Source organism: Callorhinus ursinus, unplaced genomic scaffold (assembly GCF_003265705.2).
Source record: "Callorhinus ursinus isolate GAN/ISIS: 27379988/994484 unplaced genomic scaffold, GSC_fseal_2.0 scaffold18, whole genome shotgun sequence".
NCBI classification, from domain to species: domain Eukaryota; kingdom Metazoa; phylum Chordata; class Mammalia; order Carnivora; family Otariidae; genus Callorhinus; species Callorhinus ursinus.
This window is the reverse complement of record NW_027397080.1, coordinates 9,447,182-9,470,454: the sequence shown is the minus strand read 5'-3', so window position 1 is coordinate 9,470,454 and position 23,273 is coordinate 9,447,182. Positions and strand designations below refer to the sequence as shown.

The 23,273-nt window shown below is 41.3% G+C and overlaps 1 protein-coding gene across 5 annotated transcripts in view; it reads right to left on the bottom strand.

The window, feature by feature from the left end:
* Positions 1-23,273, bottom strand: part of CLSPN (claspin) — a 76,076-nt gene that overhangs the window by 33,606 nt on the left and 19,197 nt on the right. For 2 of the 5 annotated variants that reach the window (XM_025855747.2, XM_025855744.2), the window contains exons 2-7: positions 6,964-7,525; positions 4,367-4,475; positions 3,422-3,864; positions 2,646-2,819; positions 1,083-1,160; positions 679-751 (exon numbers count right to left, since the gene is read on the bottom strand). In XM_025855747.2, the coding sequence (XP_025711532.1) occupies positions 679-751; positions 1,083-1,160; positions 2,646-2,819; positions 3,422-3,864; positions 4,367-4,475; positions 6,964-6,987 (901 nt within the window). In that variant the 5' untranslated portion in view covers positions 6,988-7,525. The remainder of the gene's footprint in view (positions 1-678; positions 752-1,082; positions 1,161-2,645; positions 2,820-3,421; positions 3,865-4,366; positions 4,476-6,963; positions 7,526-23,273) is intronic. The other 3 variants (XM_025855746.2, XM_025855745.2, XM_073902913.1) reach the window with 3 other exon arrangements.

The window sequence follows — 23,273 nt, the reverse complement described above, 5'->3', positions numbered from 1 at the left end:
TCATGCTCTCTCTTTCTCCTTCTCAAAAAAAAAAAAAAGTTTAAAAAAATACAGATTCTTGGACCCCACTTCAAGCCAATTGAATCAGAACTTCTGTGGACCTAAGAACCTACATATCTGAAATGTTCCCAAAGGGATCCTGATACAGCCGGTCCATAAAAAACCATTAAAAAAAACCCTCCCTCCTTACCACTAATACAGTTCTGGAAATTTTCTCAGTTTACACTAATGTTCGAGGGGCTTTAAAACAATGGCCATTCACCAAGATCAACTCTAAACTTATTATAATTCATACCAGGATTGTTAAAAACATAAAAATCCCTCTTGGGGAACCCAGCTAACTCAGTTGGAAGAGCATGTGACTCTTAATCTTGGGGTCCTGAGTTCAAGCCCCACATTTGGTGTAGAAATTACAAAAAAAAAATTTAGGGGCTCTTGGGTGGCTCAGTTGGTTAAGCGTCTACCTTCGGCTCAGGTTGTGATCTCAGAGCCCTGTGTCAGGCTCCCTATTCAGTGGGGAGCCTGCTTCTCCCCCTGCCCCACCCCCCACTCGTGCAGACACTCCCTCTCTCTCAAAAAAGTAAAATCTTAAAAAAAAAAAAAATCCCCAATAGCTAAGTTGAGCTTACAAAGAACTATTGTGATTTGCCTTAAAGTTACTATAGTGGTCTACATTACCTCGAATAAGGCGTTGAGTTTCACTATGCAGTTTTTTTAATGCTTCCTTACTTAATCTGGCTGCCTTCCTTTCCTTAAAGAAAACAAACAGTGAGACTACATTAATGCTATTACCCAGAAAGATATTCATGCTTCAAAAGTTTGCCCTCTCCAAGAAAAGAGGATGGAGAAAGAAAAGTAAGCACTAATAAGTTCAGTACAATATAAACTCAAGGAGATCATTTATTTTGCATATCATATAGAATTAACTCAACAAAATCCATATTTGTGTCCCTACTATGTACAAAGCAATATCTTGGGTACCAGGAAAATATGATAGATAGGATAAAATATTTATCCCTCAGAAATTCACAATCTCCTGGGGAAAGAAATCAACATGATAATTATATAGAGCTCCATCTCACCTTCCTCATGGTGCCTTTCGATAACTCAGTTTCTTCTTCAAATGGACATACCCCACCCTCTAAAGACAGTTCCTTTTTCTAAAAGAGAAGATGACAAGTTGAAAAATATGGACAAAAATTAAATTGAAGGGGTGCCTTGGTGGCTCAGTAAGTTAAGCAACCAACTCACGATTTCAGGTCATGATCTCATGGGTCATGGGATCTAGCCCTGTGTGGGGCTCCGTGCTGAGAGGGGAGTCTGCTTGGGATTCTCTCTCTGCCCCTCCCCCCACTTGAGCTTGATCGCTCTCTCTCTCTCTAAAGGAAATAAATAAATCTTTTATAAAAAAAATTAGGGGTGCCTGGGTGGCTCAGTTAAGCGGCTGCCTTCGGCTCAGGTCATGATCCCAGGGTCCTGGGATCAAGCCCCATGTCAGGCTCACTGCTCAGCGAGAGCCTGCTTCTCCCTCTCCCTCTGTCTGTCGCTCTGCCTACTTGTGCTCTCTCTGTCTCTCTGTCAAACAAATAAATAAAATCTAAAAAAAGGGGGCACCTGGGTGGCTCAGTTGGTTAAGCGTCTGCCTTCGGCTCAGGTCATGATCCCAGTATCCTGGGATCGAACCCGCATCGGGCTCCCTGCTCCACAGGAAGCCTGCTTCTCCCTCTCCCACTCCCCCTGCTTGTGTTCCCTCTCTCGCCGTGTCTCTCTCTGTCAAATAAATAAAATCTTTAAAAAAATAAAATAAAAAAATAAACTGAAATAACAGGATATTGCCTACTCAGAAGATTGCTTCTGTATCCCAACATCACATCATTGTTAATAACAAGCCAGTAATTATCAGATAGAAAGTTTTAAACCTACAGCATCCATATAAAGCCTAGAAAAAAATTTGCTCTCTCAAATGGAGCTTGGGCTCTCATTTCTTACACTTCTTTATTATATCTTTCCCTAAGGAGGGACAATGACTCCCAGGGAGCTAAAGATAATCTTAGCAAGAACAGAACAACTGTTTCCAAACACTCAGGACAATGTTTGACTGTTGTTTCTCTTTGATACCTTTCCAGAAACACTTTAGGTTCATTTCATAGAGGTCACAGGATTATAAAATTTGTATCTCTGCCCCATTACTTACCTGCTTCTTATACAATACAAAGTATCTCGTTTTTTTCCCTTAACATTCCTATGAAGGCAGTCATAATGCTAGCTTTTTGGGGCGCCTGGGTGGCTCAGTTGGTTAAGCATCTGCCTTTGGCTCAGGTCATGATCCCAGGGTCCTGGGATCGAGTCAGGCTCCCTGCCCGGCAGGGAGCCTGCTTCTCCCTCTACCCCCTGCTCATGCTCTCTCTTTCACGATCTCTCTCTCTCAAATAAATAAATAAAATCTTAAAAAAAAAAAAATACTAGCTTCCACACAAGTTAGCATGTCTATCACCTGTACTGCCTGATTCCAAAATTAACAGCCAAAAAACTTAAATCAATTGCCACATTTTTTTTTCAGTTAAAAAAAAGGTTCCAACAGTAAATTAGAAAATAAAGCAAAGGTTAGAAGCAGTGGGTTAGCTCTTTTGCAATCATCTACTTGCCTTGTGCTTTTTTACTTTGTTTTTCACAGCTGCCCTTATTGATTCTAATGACTCTTCATCTTCCAATGCAGAGTTATTTTCCTCCTCTTCCTCCTCCTCCAGCCCAGTTTCAAAAAGGTCTTTATCCACAAGAAGACAGCCACTGTCATTAAATGGCTGTTTCACATCATCTTCCTGGACAATGCATAAAGGAAAAACAAAATCCAATCACCCAAACTCCAATATTTCACAACATCATAAGGTAATTTTGATCAGGCCATAAAAAGCCCATATTACATCAGTGGACACATTTGTGGCATTCTAGAACCATTCTCCCTGGTTCCTACCCACAGTCGCCCTTTGAGGTCCATGCTGTGATTTTACTGTCCCAAACCAACTTAATAACAGTATATATATTTTTTGAAAAGTCAATTAAATACTTATTAGGCAACTACTTCATAAAACTTGAGGATGGTTTCTCTAGTTAGCAAACAAGACTTGACTTACGGATACCTAAAAAATTCTCCTCTGAAAGTTAATTTTCATCAAATCAGAGGCAGCAATTACTCCACGTGCTCAAAAAGAAAATCAGAAGCCTATTTATTTGGAAGTGTCCCCTGTTTATCAAAATGGAGAATGAGACCAACAAGTTTTAAATTACATATCTCATTACTCGCAATGCAAGAGCCTCCTCAAAGCTATACTGAGTGCAGAAACCTCAAGAACTAAACGCAACTTTTTCTAAGATGTTAAGTTCATCTGCCTTAGAAAGAACAAATTTATTCTTTTAAATATACCTCATTTTTCGTTTCCTTCTTTTTTAGTTGCCTGATTTTTTTCATCTTTTTTTCCTCTTTCTCAAGTCTTCTCTTTGATTTTACCTTTCCTTCAATTCCCTCTTTATCACATTTGGGTTTTTTGGAAATCTTTCTGTCAGCTGTGAAGTCCACAGAGTTTTCAGATTGGAGACTCCGCTGTGAGCAAGGCATCACCCGAGTTTCAAGATTTTCCTGATACAAAGAGTCCTCAATGTCACTTCCAGCACTGTCTGCCAGGATTTTGTAAATCCTTTGGACTTTTCCATTTTTTCCGGCGTATAAATTCTCTTTATTTTCCTCCTCGACACTGTCATAGGGAGTTTTCTCTGGAGAGGCATTTGTGTCCTCTCTCTCAGACTCACTGTCTTGTAGCACCTTCCTGCTTTTTAATTTCTTACTCACGAATATCTCTTCATCTGAATCTGGAGGAAACATAATTTTTTTAGAGGTCTACTGTCATCTGGCCCTCCTCCTAGTCCCACTGCTCCTCAAAAACATCCAATTATCCGAGTGCTATGTCACCATGTGAAATTATGTAACTACCACTAAGAACTGATTGTAGCAAAGCAAATCTAAAAACAGGTTTTGAAAAACATTTTCCCTGGAAAAATGTCTCTTACTGAGAAATATAATTATATATACTTACAAAGTGTAAAGTTGTTCTAATTCTTCTGGCAGGTGTTAAAAATCCTTTTATTAAAGGATGAATGCATTCAACAAGGCGGTGGTAGCTTCTAGACATTTTATATATTTTATTCAATAACATAATAGAAATGGTTAATGTCAAAAGGGTACAAGCACTATTATTTTGTTTTTATAATAAGACAAACAATAAGGTTAGACATTAATAATTTAACGAACCAAGAGAATAATGAAATTAATCCAATCTATTCTATTCCTAAAAATAAAATCACTATTACAAACCTCCGTCACTCAGGGGCACAATTGTTTCACAGCTGCCTTGTCCACTGTCTGAAGGGCTATCGGCTTCTTCCTGTGAAACGAGCTTTGGATCACTGATTTCTAGGTGAACCTAGAAAATAAGAACATACTTTGCATTAACCAGCTGGTGACAGAAAGCTCTAAGTACATAATGACACACAAATCATAGGATCGTAAGGCTGAAGTAAGGAAAACACCAATATAATTGTTCAATGAAGGGATGACATTAACAATTACTGGATAAGGGGCACCTGGTTGGCTCACTCGTTAAGCGTCTGCCTTCGGCTCAGGTCATGATCCCAGGGTCCTGGGATCGAGCCCCACATCGGGCTCCCTGCTCGGCGCGAAGGCTGCTTCTCCCTCTCCCTCTCCCCCTGCTTGTGTTCCCTCTCTTGCTGTGTGTCTCTGTCAAATAAATAAATTTAATTTAATTTAATTTAAAAAAAATTACTGGAGAAGGGGCGCCTGGCTGGCTTGGTTCAGTGGAGCATGTGACTCTTGATCTCAGGGTTGTGGGTTTGAGCCCCACAATGGGTGTAGAGATTATTTAAAAATAAAGTCTTAAAAAAAAAAATCACTGGGCAAAAAAACACAAAAATTCATTGTTCACCTTTGAAGAATGCTATAGAACCAATGCTTTACTTTGAGTAATGGTACCTAAACAAAAAGAATCAAGCATTTATTACATGTTTTTTGTTTGAACTGCTTTTCAGTGTACCCCAAATGACATGTTAAATAACATCACAGAGATGCATCCAGATGTGAAAAACTCTATAAAACAAACAATGTGTTTCCTTAATAGTAAACTGCAAGAAAAAAAGAGGGAGGAGTTAAGATACATATATACACACACATTATCAACAATTATAATATGCAGGCTTTGGATTCTGATTCAAATAAACTGAAAGTATACATATGAGTCAATGAAATCTCAACACTAGCTAGATATTTAGTATTAAGCAACAATTCTAAATTTTTTAGGTGTGGTAATAATATTTGTGATTATCTGTTTTGGAAAGCCCTTATCTTAGAGATGCATGATGAAATATTTGTGGATGAAATGAAGTCTGAAATTTGCTTCCAAATAATCCAGTGAGGGGGAAAGTGAGTGGGACTATAAATGAAACAAAGTTGGCATGATTTGATTAACTGTTGAAGTTAGGTAACAGGTTCATTATACCAGCCTTTCTATGTTTCTCTATGTTTGAAATTTTCCAAATAAAACCATTTTAAAAGTCATAAGTAAAAAATAATAAGTAGTACGGGTGTGTTTTTAGGTGACTTGGCCAGGTAGTGACCAGGCTGATCCTAGAGGCCAGATCTCCTACATCCTTGGTGTCCTTAGGGCTCTGAATGGACTTAAATAGGGGGGTAAATACCAACATCTGTAAAGTAGCAGGGCACTACCCACCTTAATGGTTTCTCAAACAACTATTAAATTGATTTAAATGTTTGGTATAATTATTTAAATAATAACCAAAGGTAACAGGTACTGAGGAATCACTAAAGATCATCACGCATGTGCTGATGATTCTCCCAACAATCCAAAGCAGTAAGATTTTTTTTTTGTGGATGCAGAAACTGAATTTAGGTAACCACATAACTCAATACATGGTGATGCTCTTAATCACTTTATTCTAGGCAATTTGTACCAATATCAGCAACAGTCAGGGTCAGGAACACCGCGAGGACAGAGTTGAATCTTAAAAACCTCAGTAATCAAGATAATATCTTAGTGCAATATTAAAAAAAAATCAAATTGATAAACTATGGCTCATGAAGTCACCCAACTACTTTTGTAAATAAAGTTTTATTGGAAACAGGGCCAGGATTAGGGGAGGGTGAGATGTAGTGCAACCGCAGGGTTTTGCTTTAATTTTTATTTTAAAAAAATACTGCATTAAAATACTATCTTAATTACTGAGTTTTTGGGAGCTCTCTTAAATTTTGCTCCCAAGGCTAGTGTCTCACCCTAGTCCCGGTCCCAGGAAAGAACACGGGTCTGGAATCATCTGTTTCTATGCCCAATCCCGCCAGCGATCAGCCAGCCACCAGCCGGGAAGCCCAGAGACTGCTACGTCTCTCGGGGTCCCGTGCATGACCTCAAAGTCCCCTTGCACACTCAATTCCGAATTCCCAGAGACTCCCGCCGTCCATTTCCGGGGAACCCCGCCCCGCAACCCAGCGGCCCAGGTCAGCCTGGGCCTTCCTCTGTTTTGGGGACCTGAACAAGGAAGAGCCCCGGCAGCAGGAAACGCGCCAAAGGGGAGGCGGGACGGGCGGGGCCCGCTGAGGAACCGCTGGGCAGCCGGCTGCGCGCGCCGCAGGGGCCACAAGCGACGCGGCCAAGCGCACCGAGGGGCGGGAAGCCCAGCGCGGGACTGAACCACAGAGTCGCGAGCTCACCGGGCCGCGGGGGGCATCCCGCCAGACCCGACCGCGCGCCGCCACGGTGCACGCCGGGAACTGTAGTCCTCCCATCCTCGGCGACCCGCTCCGCCCGGCTAGACCCCTACCCAACCTCGCCCCACCGCGCCAGGCCTCTGTAGCTGCGGATGGCGGCCTATGTACGAACTCACCTCAGAAACCACTTCGCGGGTCATGACTCCGGCTTCCCCGGCGCTTTGCTGTAACGGAGCAGGTCCCCGGTTCTCTTAGCCTGGGTACAGCTGCTCCCGCGGTCTCCAGTCAGGCAACACTGTTCAAGCTTTCGCGCCCAGCCAGAGTGGAGGCCCCGCCCTAAGGATTCGCACCAATCCGGAGGAGCCTTTCTCATGAGGCCACGCCCTCCACACTGTCCTACCAATCACGAAGCGCCTTCGGCCAGTCCCGCAAGTATAATCTGGGTTGGGTTGGCGGGTCCCTGCTCTTCCAGTCAATTGAAACTAAGGGAGTTTGGGAGTGTCCCGTTTACGGGTCGGAGGGGCCCTCTGGCCTTGCAAGGCGGTACCAGGCGAGTGGTGGCCTTTGACCTTTGGCCCTTGCCGCAGCGCATTTTGAGGTGTAAGCCCTCCAAGCGGGAAGTGAGCAGGGAGAAGGTCCCAGGGCAACCGAAGGCACCTGTGGGGATTTTCTCCGGGACCTCCATCCCTGGAACAGCTAGATCCTACCGGCTCCTTCTTGTACATAGCATTCACGCCACTGAACATCGACAAAGAAAAGTTTTATGGGCTGCTCAGATACCAAAGAATATCCTTAGATAGCCTTTATAATTTTATTTAAAGTTAATCTAAGGGACCCCTGGGTGGCTCAGTCGGTTAAGCATCTGCCTTCGGCTCAGGTCATGATCCCAGGGTCCTGGAATCGAGTCCCACGTCTGGCTCCTTGCACAGCAGGGAGCCTGCTTCTGCCCTCTTGCGCGCGCGCTCCCTCTCTCAGGCCAATAAATTAAATAAATAAGGAAGGAAGGAGGAAAGGAAAGAAGGAAGGAAGGAAGGAAGTTAATTTGAGGACGTCTGGGTGGCTCAGTGGGTTAAGCGTCTGCCTCGGCTCAGGTCCTGGGATCAAGCCCTGCACTGGGCTCCAAGTCAGCTTCTCCCTCTACTCCTCCCCCTGCTTGTGCTCTCTCTCTCTCTCTCTCTCAAATAAATAAATAAAATCTTTTTAAAAAATAAGGTTAATTTGAGGATACGGAAAACAACTACCAGTCCATCCTTAGACAAGGCAGGAAAAAAGAATAAAAGGTTTGGAGTCAGACTAATGCCAGGCAATTCTAATCCCTTGTCATTATGCTGGTTACTATCGTTTCCCCCTGCGGGTCCATTCTTTATCATTCCTTACCCTGCTCTGTCCAGGCAAGGCTGACTTCTCCTCACTGCATTACCCAAGCTCCCTTGACCTCTGGCTTCTGGTTGAGTCAAGCTCCTGGAAGGTACTTTACAATATTACTGTAAGGAGATCAGAAAGCACCAAGAAAGAAAGGCCACAGTAGTTACTTTCATGAGCCTATCCCCTGGTAGGTGACCAACTCATCCCAATTTTCCCAGGACTTTCCCAGTTTTAGCATTGAAAATCCCATGTCCCGAGATACTCAGTCCCAGGCAAACCAGGATAGTTAGTTACCTTATCCACTGGCCTCGTCTTCCAAGTTTCCAGCTTTAGCTGGGTTCAGATAAAAGTTCTTTCCTCATTATTTCTTTACCTCCTCACCACTTCTCAACTCACTTTTGCCCCCCCGCCCCAAGATCCCATTATCCATCTTCTTCTTTCCCATCTGTCTAGCCACATTTCCACCCACTTCACTATTTCTACATTGATGATTTCCAAATATACATCTATAGCACTCCTCCTTCATATATGGGGGGCTAACATTTATCGGGGGCTTACCCTGAGACAGAAACAGTTGCAAGAATTTTGCAAACATCTTATTTAGCTTTCAGAGTAAATTTGTAAGGTAATATATTATCTCCATTTTAGCAGGGGACTAAACCTTTAAAAGCTAATAACTGGTGGAGCCAATATTCACACCCTGCTCAATCTGACTCCAGAGCTCATACTCCTAAGGGAGACTTTGCCTGAGCCCCTTCTCCATTCTCCCTCCATCCCCTGTTCTGCTTTTCCCAATAACATCTCTGCCTGAAATTTTATTTTTATCTATGTGGATATTGTTGCTCCAAGAGGACAAGCACTTTGTTTCCTTTAACACCATATCCTATCTAGAACAGTTGTTCTCCGACTTGAGCATGCATCGGAATGATCTGAAGAGCTGGTAGAAAGGTTGTTGAACCCCACTACCAGAGTTTCTGATTCAGTATGTCTGATGTGAGGCCCGAGAATTTTCTTTTCTTTTTTAAGATTTTTAAAAAATTTATTTATTTAAGAGAGAGAGCAAGAGAGCACAAGTGGAGTGGGGGAAGGGGCAGAGGGAGAAGCAGGCTCCCAGCTGAGCAGGGAGCCTGACACAGGGCTGGATCCCGGGACCCCGGGATCATGACCCAAGACCAAGGCAGACGCTTAATCAGCTAAGCCACCCAGGAGCCCCAAGGCCTGAGAATTTTCATTTCCTTAGACCGCTTGGCCATCCTGACTTCCTCTGAGAATTTTCATTTCCAACAAGTTCCCAGATGATGCTAAAGCTGCTGATATGGAGAGCACACTTTGAGAACCAAGGGCATAGAACATACCTGGCTCATGGTAGCAAATCAATATTTGTTGAACTAATTCGGTCACTTGACAACTATACTATTCTTGAACTCCCTTTGGAAGTGAAAAAATGAGATAATACTCCTGATATTAGCATTTTCAGAAGTAATCAGCATTTTCCTTTCTTTGAAAAACACCTATTTAGTCACCAGAGAAACAAAAAGAGCTCTGATTTGGACAATGAATGGAATGAGTGAGTTAGGAAGGGGAAACATTTTACTCTATACATTAACTTGTGTTAATCTAAAGTGAGTCTGATTTCTACAAAGAAGACATCCAAATGTCCAAAAGACACATGAAAAAGTGCTCAATATCACTCGGCATCAGGGAAATCCAAATCAAAACTTCAATGAGATACCACCTCACACCAGTCAGAATGGCTAAAATTAACAAGTCAGGAAACGACAGATGTTGGCGAGGATGCGGAGAAAGGGGAACCCTCCTACACTGTTGGTGGGAATGCAAGCTGGTGCAGCCACTCTGGAAGACAGTATGGAGGTTCCTCAAAAAGTTGAAAATAGAGCTACTCTACGACCCAGCAATTGCACTACTGGGTATTTACCCCAAATATACAAATGTAGAGATCCAAAGGGGCAAATGCACCCCAAGTTTATAGCAGCAATGTTCACAATAGCCAAACTATGGAAAGAGCCTAGATGTCCATCAACAGATGAATGGATAAAGAAGATGTGGTATATATATACAATGGAATATTATGCAGCCATCAAAAAACGAAACCTTGCCATTTGCAATGATGTGGATGGAGCTAGAGGGTATTATGCTAAGCGAAATAAGTCAATCAGAGAAAGATAAGTATCATATGATCTCACTGATATGAGGAATTTGAGAAACAAGACAGAGGATCATAGGGGAAGGGAGGGAAAAATGAAACAAGACAAAACCAGAGAGGAAGACAAACCATAAGAGACTCTTAATCTCAGGAAACAAACAGAGGGTTGCTGCAGTGGAGGGGTTGGGAGGGATGGGGTGGCTGGGTGATGGACATTGGGGAGGGTATGTAGTATGGTGAGCACTGTGAATTGTGTAAGACTGATGAATCACAGACCTGTACCCTTGAAACAAATAATACATTATATGATAATTAAAAAATTAAAAATAAATAAATAAAGCAAGTCTGTATTTGGAATTAGCAATCTATATTCTCAATTTTGGTTGTTGGCACCATAATTCATCACTCACCAATTTAGAAACCTGGGAGTCACCTTGACTGTTCTCTGTCTCTCGACTCTCAAGGTTAATCATCCAACAAGCTCTGTTTATGAAGTTGATGGTAGCAAGGGAAATCTCTGCAGTGTTCACTTTGCAGAGATTAGCCTGAACCTGTCCAATAAAGGGCTTTGTAAACTTAGGTAAGTTGTTTAGCTTCTTAGAGCCTTGTTTTCATTATTTATAAGTAGAAAACACTGGATCCAATCCAATCAGATCAGATGGACTCTCAGATGGATTTAATTGGCAGATCACCTGGACATATGGTAATCTAAAGGAAATATTTTGCAGTACTGACCACACCTAATCTGGTCATAGAAATTAGGAAACATTTTCACTACTAGGATCTATCCTTATGTCACACAAAATCAACATAAAAAAGGAATTCTGAGATTACATGTCTATGAAAAAATAAGCCACAGGATTTAACATGGTCAGCCCATTCCGAAGTTGTATTTTTATTTGCCCGCTGGAAGACAAAAGCAGATTCTAAAAGCTTATGAAAGTTTGGAGGAGAAAGTTGATTAAATTATATATTTTATTTCACCTTTTCTGCAAATTGAGAAAGCCTCCCATGTTAAAGTTTTAGTACTACTCTTCTTCTGGAGTTAAAAGTGTGAGGAATGGCTTGCTTTTCTGAAGTCCTGGGCCGCTGAGTCTTTATCCTTGGAGAAGCACTGCCACCATGTGGCAGTCCTTGGTCATGTCATTCCATCTATTGCCTGTAGCCACTCTACCCTAAAAAAAATTGTTGGTTTTGTTTGTTTGTTTGTTTGCATTTTAAAATTATTCAGAATTGTTTAAATTTTCCTCTGGTGGGGTGAAATAACTGCATCTCCCAGAATCTGCTTTCAAAAATAATTTCATGCCTTAACTCCATACAGTTTAATCTTCTCCTGGAGAGTGCCCTGTTGTAAGGCCAGGGCTGTTTTTCTGGCTTTATTTAAGTACTCCCTGACCTTTAAAAATGGCACAGGACCTGACACATAAGGGGTGCCTACTACATAATTGTTGAATGAATGATTAAAATACCATGGCCTAAAAAACAAAACCAAAAACTCTCAGGGCCTTTTCCCAAGGCATGACGGCACACGTGCTATCCACTATTTTGTATGCAGAAGCTCCTTTACTGCAACTTTTGGCAAGCTCAAGTATCTATCCAATATTCATCTGCTCATTTAAAAGAACTTGAGCATCTATGTTAAGCCTATTCTAAACATGGAGACTATAAAGATAAATAAAACACAGTCTTGTTCTTGGAGAACTTCCCGTTGTTGGCTGGAGACAGGCAAATAAATACACATGTGTGATAGCAGAAGTGTGTACAGGTAGCTGTGGGGCCCTGAGAAAGGCAAGTGACTTTGCCTGGGGTGAGCCATGGGGAGATGACTCCTGAGCTGAGTTTTAAAGATGGATTGCAGCTCTCTGGGCTGGCAGTGGAGGAGAAGGCACTTAGGTACGCACAGGGGCTTGATAATGCGTGTTGCGTTTGGGGAGCTGAAAGTAGGTCAGTATGACGAGAACCCAGGGTATGTGTTTGGGGGGGGAAGGGGGGAATGGCTAGAAAGAAGGTTGAAAGTTAAACGGGACAAAAAAAGTCTGGCATGCTATGCTTACAGTCTAGTTTTTAGGCAAATATGAACTGGCCATCTGGGGTTGAGGGTGGGGGTTGTAAAGAAGGAGAGCAATGTGGTTCAATATGTGTTTGAGAAAGATTATTCTGACAGGGTATGAAGGCTGGATTGGAAGGGGATTAGACTGGAGGCAGGAAGACCAGTTGTCTAGGTGGGAGATTAGAGGGACCTAAACTAGGTCAGTGATAGTAGCAATGGAGAGAAGGAGATGGATTGGGAACAAAGAGCTTCCTAGCTCCCCTCTGTCCACACATTGTCCACATTGGAGCTCTCTTAGCTTTCCTGGTGGCTGAAGAGGTGCCCCCCAGGCACAGGCTTCTCTCTCCATTCCATTTCCAAACTGCTCTCTGTGAAGTACCTGGAACCTCAGCTCAGCAGCTTTTTGTTTCCTGTTTGTATAATTTCTCCTTAATTTTCTTTTCCTTTCTGGCTACCTACCCAAGGGGGGCAAAATGTGTAAGAACAATTCCTCTGCCCTGCTTTATTGTCTTTTTTTCCTCAGGCTTTTGGCTTCAGTTTTTGTAAAAACCCACCTATTTTCATGACCCAACCCTCCCCTAAAGCCCTAGAGACATTTAATGGCTTGGTGGTGCTAAGAGTGTTTATTTAGACATCAGCATCCTCAGCACTTGGTCAATTATACTTAAATCACATATTCCTCAACTAGTCTAGGGAGACTCTATATGCATATATGTGTGTCTAGGGGAGGGGATTCCATCACAGAAGGACAAAGGTGATCTGCTCCACTCCTGCTTTCTATTAAATTTCAGCACCTGCTTTTGGGTAGGCTAATGCATACTTCAGACATGTCAGATAATTGGACTCTACCTAGAAGGGCAGAATCTTATAGTAATATAGTAACTCCTTCAAGCACAGTATAGTTGGGGAAGAAACACTTCCTAAGACAGGAGATAGTACTGGACAGACAAAACATTGTTCCCACTATAATCCCAAAGGATGGTTTTATTAGTGGTATTCAACCAGGGGATTTGTTACAGTTGTTATAATGCCCCCCCTCCCCAAGAATTTAGAGTGTAGGGCCAAGGTTGCTAAGTGAAATAAGCATAGAGGAAGAGTATTTTTTTAAAAGATTTTATTTTAAAATAATCTCTACACTCAAAATGGGGCTCAAACTTACAACCCCGAGATCAGGAATCTCATGCTCTACCAACTGAGTCAGCCAGGGGCCCCAAAGGAGGGTATTTTCGGCAGGGAAGATGGAACGGGTAAGGGCACCGAGACAAGAATGATGATAAGATTTTCAGGGACTTGTTCAATCAGTGACTTTGTGATGATGGAATGGAAGGTAGGGGATAGGATGTCAAGATTGTTGAATTAAATTCAACTCAAGGATCTATAGAGTATCTTTTTGGAGATTGAATATCTGTTGGATACACAGAATATATGGAGAGAACGAGACAAGGTAACTTCCTTTGAGGATAAAAAACACAGAGCGGATTGTGATGAGTGTTACAGGAAAGATATGAAATCTGTGCTCTGGGAAGTATGATCACAGCAGAACTTGAATATGAAGCATGGAACTTTAGACAGTCATTCATTCACTCCACAAACCTTTACTGAACATTGTGATGGATTGCTAGAATAATCACAGCTCTTTGTGTCCTCTCCCTTCCTCAATGTGATTTTGCTGTGCCTCCCATCTAATTCTCAGTTTCTTAAATCTGCCTGTCCGTGTTACTTGCAGTGATGAACAAAATATAGGGAGAGTATCATTGTATATAGAGCTTCTGAGGCTAAGCTTTAAGGAACTTTGCAGGTTTTATTTTCATTATCTTAGAACACTGTGGCTACCATTTAGGAAACCTCAGGTATCTTATTGTATGGGCCACATAGAGGAGAATAAAGGCACTTCGGCCAACAGCTACCTGCTAGACTTGACCATCTTGGACTATCCAGCCCTATTGAGCCTCTAGATGAATGCAGCCATGTGAGTTACCAAAGATGAGACCAAGAACAGAACTGATCAACTAAGTCTAGCCAAATGACAGAATCACGGGCAAATAAATGAGGCACCACATTTTAGTATGGTTTGTTATGCAGTAATAGATAACTGAAACAAGCTCCTATCATGGGTCACGCATAGAAGATACATATTTAAACAATGTTTCTGCTCTTATGGAGATTATATTCTTATAGCAGAAGATAGATAATAAACAAATAAGCAAATATAATGTCAGGTAGTCATAAATGTTTTGAAGAAAAATAAAGGATGATAAAGGATTACAGAGTAGACCCCAAGTAGCCAAAGCAATCTTGAGAAAGAAAACTGTATTACAAAACTATTATAATCAAAACAGCATGGTATTGGCATAAAAACAGACACATAGATGAACGGAACAAAGTAGAGAGCTCAGAAATAAACCTACGAATGGGGTGCCTGGCTAGCTCAGTTGGTAGAACATGTGACTCTTGATATTGGGGTCATAAATTCAAACCCCGTGTTGGGTATAGAGCTTACATTAAAGGGGGTGGGAGGATAGAGAGGTAGAGAGAGACCTGTGAATATATGACCAATTAATTTACAACAAAGGAGCCAGGAATACAACAACAGGAAAGGACAGTCTCTTTAATAAATGGTGTTAGGGAAACTGGACAGCCACGTGCAAAAGAATGAAACTAGGCCCACATTCTTACATTGTACACAAAAAAATGAACTCAAAATGGATTAAAGACTGGAATGTAAGAAACCATAAAACTCCTAAAAGAAAACATAGGTGGTAAGCTCCTTGACATTGTTCTTGATTATTTTTTGGATCTGACACAAAACCAAAGGAAACAAAAGAAAAAATAAAGAAGTGGGACTACATCAAACTAAAAAGCACAGCAAAGTAATCAACAACAAAATGAAAAGGCAACCTACTGAATGGGAGAAAATATTTGCAAATCATATATCTATAAGGGGTTACTATCTAAAATATATAAATAACTCATACAACTTGATATAAAAACAGAACAAAAAATCCAATTAAAAAATGAGCAGGGGGCACCTGGGTGGCTCAGTCATTGGAGCATTAGACTTTTGATCTACGGGTTGTGAGTTTGAGCCCCACATTGGGTATAGAGACTACTTAAAAAATAAATTAAAATTTTAAAAAATGAGCAGACAATCTGAATTGACATTCTTCCAAAGAAGACATACAGATGGCCAACAGGTACATGAAAAGGTGCTCAACATCACTCATCATCAGGGAAATGCAAATCAAAACCACGATGAGATTTCACCTCACACCTGTTAAAATGGCTATCACCGGAAAGACAAGAAAATAACAAGTGTTTGTGAGGATGTGGAGTAAAGGGAAATTGTACACTGTTGGTGCAGCCACTTCCTCAAAAAATTAAAAATAGAACTAGCATATGATCCAGCAATTCCACTTCTGGGTATTTATTTGAAGAAAATGAAAACACTAACTTGAAAAGATATATGCACCCCCAGGTTCATTGTAGCATTATTTAGAATAGCCAAGACAGGGGCGCCTGGGTGGCTCAGTGGGTTAAGCGTCTGCCTTCGGGTCAGGTCATGATCCCAGGCTCCTGGGATCGAGCCCCGCGTCATCGGGCTCCCTGCTCCGTGGGAGGCCTGCTTCTCCCTCTCCCACTCCCCCTGTTTGTGTTCCCTCTCTCATTGTGTGTCTCTCTCTGTCAAATAAATTAAAAAAAATCTTTAAAAAAAAAGAATAACCAAGACATAGAAACAGACTAACTTTCCACTGATGGAGGAATGGATTTTTAAAAATGTGATACACACACACACACAGGAACATTATTTGGCCATAAAAAAAATGAAATGTTGCCATTTGCAACAACACGGGTAGATCTTCGGGGCATTATGCTAAATGAAAAAAGAGAAGAACAAATACCATATGATCTCACTTTTATGTGGAATCTAAAAAACAAATTCATAGATCTCATGGGTACAGGGAACAGATTGGTGTTTGTCCAAGGTGGGGGCGGGGGAGTGAAGAGTGTGTGAAATGGGTGAAGGGAGTCAAAAAGTAGAAACTTCATGGGATGCCTGGATGGCTCAGTCAGTTAAGCGTTTGCCTTCAACTCAGGTCATGATCCCAGGGTCCTGGGATTGAGTCCCACTTCGGGCTCCCTGCTCGGCTGGGAGCCTGCTTCTCCCTCTGCCTGCTGTTCCCCCTGCTTGTGCGCGCTCTCTCTCTGACAAATAAATAAATAAAATCTTTTTAAAAAAGGTACAAACTTCCAGTTATAAAATGAATAAGTCTTGGGGATATAATGTGCATCAGAGTGAGTGTAGTTAATAATACTATATTGCATAATTGAAAGTTGCTGAGAGTAGATCTTAAAAGCTCTCATCACAAGAAAAAAATTGTAACATGCATGGTGACAGATTGTGGTGATCAGTTCAAAATATACAATTGCCCCTTGAATAATGTGGGGGGTTAGGGGTGCTGACCTCCCCATGCATTTGAAAATCCACATATGACTTCAAAAACTTAACTGTTTTTTTTTTAAGATTTTATTTATTTATGTGTTCCATAAATACTTAACTGGTTTTTTTTAAGATTTTATTTGTTTATTTGACAGAGAGAGAGAGAGAGCGAGAGCAGAAATGCAAGGAGGGAGAGTGGCAGAGGGAGAAGCAGGCTTCCAGGGAGCCTGATGCGGGGCTTGATCCCAGAACCCTGAAATCATGACCTGAGCCGAAGGCAGACGCTTAACCACCGAGCTACCCAGCCATCCCAAAAACTTAACTGTTGACCAGAAGCCTTATCAATAACATAAACAGTACATTAACACATATTTTGTATGTTGTATGTATAATGTGTTGTATTCTTTTTTTTAAGATTTAATTAATTTATTTATTTGAGAGAGAGAGAGAGAGAGAGCTGGGGGAGGGGCAGAGGGAGAGAATCTCAAGCAGACTCTGCGCTGAGTACAGAGCCTGCAGGTACTGTATTCTTACAATAAAGCTAAAGAAAAGAAAATGTTATTAAGAAAATCGTAAGAGATAATACATTTACAACACTCTACTGTAAAAAATGCACATATAGGTGGACCCACACAGTTAAACTCATGTTGTTCAAGGGTCAACTGTATACAAATATTGAATCATAACACTGTACACCTGAAACAAATATATTGTTATATGTCAGTTAAAACTGTTTTTTTAAAACTGTTTTTAAAAGTTTTTTTTAAAGATTTTATTTATTTATTTGAGAGAGAGAGAATGAGAGACAGAGAGCACGAGAGGGAAGAGGGTCAGAGGGAGAAGCAGACCCCCCGCTGAGCAGGGAGCCCGATGTGGGACTCGATCCCGGGACTCCAGGATCATGACCTGAGCCGAAGGCAGTCGCCCAACCAACTGAGCCACCCAGGCGCCCAGCTTTTAAAAGTTTATTAAAAAGGGAGGGTTAGAGGACCACAGGTGTGGTTGGGGGATAAGGAGAAGAGCTGCTATTTTAGAAAAATAAATCCTTTGGTTTTGGGGGGTTGTTTTCTTTCTTTATTTCTTTCTCTCTCTCTCTCTCTTTTTTTTTTTTTTTTGAAAGAGAGAGAGGGTGAAGGGGGATGAGGGACAGAGGACAGGGAGAGAGAGAATCTTAAGCAGGCTCCACACTGGGCATGGATGATTCGGGGCTTGATCTCCCGACCCTGAGATCATGAACTGAGCTGAAATCAAGAGTCGGGTGCTTAACCGACTGAGCCACCCAGGCACCCCAGAAAAATAAATCCTTTGAAGAAAATCTGAGAGTGTTCTAGAAAAGAGGTTTTCATGCTGATGACCCTCTACCAACTATCAGTAAAGTCTTTTCATGATCCTAACCCAGATCCTTACAACTGCATTAAATTCCATTTATAGAATCATGGAAGGGGGGGTGCCTGGGTGGCTCAGTCATTAAGCGTCTGCCTTTGGCTCAGGTCATGGTCCCAGGGTCCTGGGATTGAGCCCCGCATTGGGCTCTGTGCTCAGCAGAGAGCCTGCTTCTCCCTCTCCCTCTGCCTGCCTGTCTACCTACTTGTGATCTCTCTCTCTCTCTCTCTCTCTCTGTCAAATAAATAAATAAAATCTTTAAAAAAGAAGAATCATGGAAGAAACTTTAGAAGTCAGTTCATCCTATCTCCTCACGTAAATAAAATGAGCTGTAAAAGAGGTATTATGTTGTAATTTACTTATATTAAATACAATAATAAAGAATATAGAATATGATATATTTTATGTTAATAAGTGTTAAAATATTTCAGACTAGAAAGTTTGACATACATGTATATTAACTAGCTTTAGTGTAAACCTATTAAAGTGTAAAGCTGTTAGTTAACATTGAAGTACCCTAATAAGAAATATACTTTAGGAGTGGTTAGTTAGTATCTGAGAATGCTAGTCAATCGTCTACATTCCAGTAGCAGTTATAAGAACTTCACTATCTCGGTCTCCAATCAGCATTAGAAAACTGTTGAATATGGTTAGATGTTAGATATAGTTTCTCATGGGTGAAATGAGTGGTGTCAAGATATGCGATTTGGGTAGAAGTATTATATTGTACAAGCATCCCTTGCCTAACCAAGATATAAGAATCTAGTGTGCCCAACAACAAGCTTCCTTTAGAGAGATGTTATGGGCTAGGACCTATTCAGTTCTTTTCTTCCCATTTAGTGGAGGATTGTGTTACCTGATTCTGACTAGCATGTCAGATAAATCCTGCTGCTAGAATATTTTCTTATTTACCTAAAATAAACCTTTCATGCCAAGTGCTAGGCAAAGTGTCTAAAAAGATCAGGAGCTAAGACTTCATTGAGCTAACAAGTTGTATGACTGGTTTTGCCTGCTTGTTAATAAATATTTGAGCATGTGGCAGATTTCAGTATGAGACTTGCTTTCATTGTAACACACCACTTGGTGGTAAGGTTTGAGGAAGGAACATGTGACACATCTCTTCCTGTTGAAGGCTACTGATAGCTGCCCCTCACCCTTGCAATAGAAACAACCCCCCCCAAAAACCCCACTCAATAGTTAATAGTTTATTAATAGAATATAATTAATAAATGAGCAAATTGGCTTGGATCAGTATGCAACAGAAGATGATTTGCCTAAAATCACATAACAAACTTGATTCTTGCCACCATTAAATACCAAACAATTTGGACCCACATTACCAAAGAGAAGCCAACCAATGTTAAGTCAAGGTAGACATGTGTTTCAGGAAGTTCAGCTTGCTATAGCCCAGAGAATGGGCTGAGAAGAGAAATGTTGGAGATAGGAATACCAATGAGGAGATTGTTGCTATAGTCCAGGTGAGGCAAGAGTCAGAGGAAACAAGCCTGGGCACTGGCATCAGAGAGAGATCCTCATTCCAGTACTGGCCCTCCCATTTATCAGCTGTGTAACTGCAGGGAAGTTACTTCCTTTTCCTCAGATTCAATTTCCCCCAAATGAAATAATGATTATATGAAGTGGTATGTGCTCAGACCCCTAACTCACTGACTGGTATGCAGTAGGCACTAAATAAATGCTAATTCCTTCCACCACCATTAAACAAAATGGAATGATGTAATGGATATAGAAAGACTAGTCTAAGCATAAGCCCATATTATGTGGGCAATAATATAAATGTGTGGTCCAAATCAACCCTACCTACTCCATATACATACTCTCTGCCCAAAGTTCCCAAATATTTTCCCTATATAACTCGGAGAATCCTTTTTATGACTACCATCACTTTTAGGATTTAATACAGATGGGCATATTCCTCTCATGTGGCTATTATGGACATAGAAGTCTTAACAACATGGAGGAGTCAACCTGAGTTGGCCTCTTGGCAAGTAGGAAATGCCTCCACAGTCAGGTAGTTGGAAAATAGATGGATGGACCAGGCAGAAATACTTCTGGTCCAGTTCTAGCCTCTGGGAAAAAGAAAACAAGAGATACTCTGGAAGACCAGAAGCACCAAGAACTCTAAGGAATGCGGCTTCTCTAGGGAAGAACTCCCATCTCTCCTAAAATTCTGGTCCCAGAACCTAGGAAATTGCTATACATTTGATGATCTCAAAATACTGTTGTTGAGAAGGAGAACTGGTAGTTTGAACACATATGTTTATCTCTTCTCCTTCTTGGAACCCCACAAAAATGACAGCAAGTGAATAAAATCAGAATAAGCCCACAAGGATAAAGAGAGTGGGAGAGGAGGCATCAGAGGATAAGAAGATGGAAAGCCAAGTGGAAAAATTAGCAGGGCTGAGAAAGCTGCATACCAAGTGTCTGCAGAGGTGGTGCTAATGAGAAGCATGGCATTTCCTGCCACAGAACTCCAGCTAAGCTCAAGTACTAGAGAGGACCCAGAAACCCAGGAAGAAAGACCCAGGGAGAAGAATGGATTAAAGACAAAGGATTGGATGAAAGTCTCTATGATCCATTAGCCCTTCAGGTCCATCTACAGTCTTGCACCTGTGAGATGCCTGCCCCTCCCCAGCAGGAGTCTCGAGGGTTAGTCTGTAGAGCAATTGAACCGGAGAGGTGCCTCACTAGAAAAAAGGAAACTCATTGGAAGTCTATATACCGCAAACGAGAAAACACACTTCTCTGTCTACTCTCACCCCATCTCCCAGTCTCTTTATTTGATAGCTAGGTTAATCCCCCCCTAGATATGAAAATGGGGAAACTTTCTCTGGAGAGACTGAACAGCCTCAGAGACCTAAAGTTGTAGCTGCTATTATGAAAGTCACTGAAACTCCACACATAGACACAGAATTCAAATCAACCTTTTAATACCTGACTCTTCGATGTGAGTGGACAGAAAGGATCAGCAGACATTTGAGGAAAGCCCCCCAAATAAATGAAGGAGACTAAAACAAACAAAATATAAGGGACTAATATTTTTTAAAAGGGACTAATATAACACTTGCCTCCCTTCATTTCTGGGATTTCACACACCCTTCTTTTCCTCCTACCTCTTTGGCCATTTCTTCTCAATCTCCTTTGCTGGATCTTCCTCATTTCTTTGATCTTGAAATGTTACAGTGCCCAGGGCCCTATCAATCCCAGAATCTCTTTTCTTCTCCATCTACACTCACTCCCTTAGTAATATTATCCAGCCTCCTGGCTTTAAATAATATCCAAATACTGTTGACTCCCAAATATATATCTTTAGACCAATCTCTTCCTTGACTCCAGATTGTGTATCTCTCTGTCTACTCAACGTCTCCACTTGGTGCTCTAATAGGCACCTCAAAACTAATGTGTTCAAAATGTACTACTGGTCTTCCCCCCAAGAATCTGCACCCACCAAAGTCTTCCTCATCTTAATAAATGTCAATTTATTAATAGATAAACATTAATAAATGTCTTTCCCAGCTGCTCAAGCTGAAAACCTTGTGTGTTTGTTTGAGTTTCCCCAAAAGCCGACTCTGAGATAAGGATTCAAGTACAAATAGTTTATGTTTTACAGAAGCAGGATTCACTAGGAGGAGAGCGGGGAAGTGATATATGGAAGAGAAGGTGGCCAGTGAAGATGTGTTGTTCAATCAGCTACCCACTGATTGGCTGGAGCTTAATCTTGTGGGAACTGGTATAAAACAGAATGTGTCAGAATTATCCCATCTGAGGGACAAAGGAGCTGGGGTATTTATACACCAGTTCCTGAGAATCACTGGTTGACATAGCTTTCCATGGGCAGGGTTAATTTCCCAGCACTTCCAATCTAAGGTAGGAATTATTAAGACTGGCTTTTCCTTTGCACTTCTGGGAAAGGCCTCAGGCACAGAGATGCAGACATCTGGGGTACGAACAGCACTGAAACCTTGGAATTATACTTAATGCTTCTCCTTCTTTTATACCCTATATCCAGTTGATCTGTAAATTTTGTCTTCAAAACATATCCAGAATCCATAGCTACCACCCGCTATGATTATACTTCCTTTCCTGTTTAACTTTTTTGTTCTTGTTAGCGTTAATAATTGTCTTGTTTTTCATTTTAAATAATTCTCAATGTGACTCTCTTCCCCTCCTCTAGCTTTATTGAAATATAATTGACAAAATTGTAAGATATTTATTTATTTTTAAAGATTTTATTTATTTATTTGTCAGAGAGAAAGAGAGCACCAGCAGGGGGAGTGGCAGGCAGAGGGAGAAGCAGGCTCCCCACTGAGCAAGGAGCCTGAGGCTGGACTTGATCCCAGGATCCCAGGGTCCTGACCTGAGCCAAAGGCCGACTTAACTGACTGAGCCACCCAGGCATCCCAATTGTAAGATATTTAAAGCATACATCATGGTAATTTGATATATATATGCACTGTGAAAGGATTTCCACCATCTACTTAATTAACAGATACATCACTTCACGTAGTTATTTACATGTGTGTGAGAGACCATTTAAGATCTACTCTCTTAGCAAATTTTATTTTATTTTTTTAGAGGGGGTGGGGAGGGGCAGAGGGAGACAGAGAATCCCAAGCAGGCTCCATGCCCAGGCCTAGCACAGAGCCCAACTGGGGGCTTGATCCCACGACCTTAAGATCATGACCTGAGCTGAAATCAAGAGTTGGACACTCAACCTACTGAGCCACCCAGGCACTCCATTAGAAAATTTTAATTATATAACAGTGTTATTAACTTTAATCACCATGTTTTACATTAGTACATTAGACCTATTCATCTCATGGCTGGACGTTTACCAACCTCTCCTTATTTCCCTCATCCCTCAGCCCCTCTAGTTTAAAATGCCATCTTTTTCATGTACTAAATTTCAATAGATAGATACATAGATAGATAGGAGAGAGGGAGAGAGAGAATGGTCTTGGATGCTTTATTCTGTAGTAAAAAATAAGGCAAAATTTAAACAAAAAATGTAATATAACTCTATTGGGAAAATGGAAGGAGAGAAGGGGGTGTCAATAACAGTATTAAA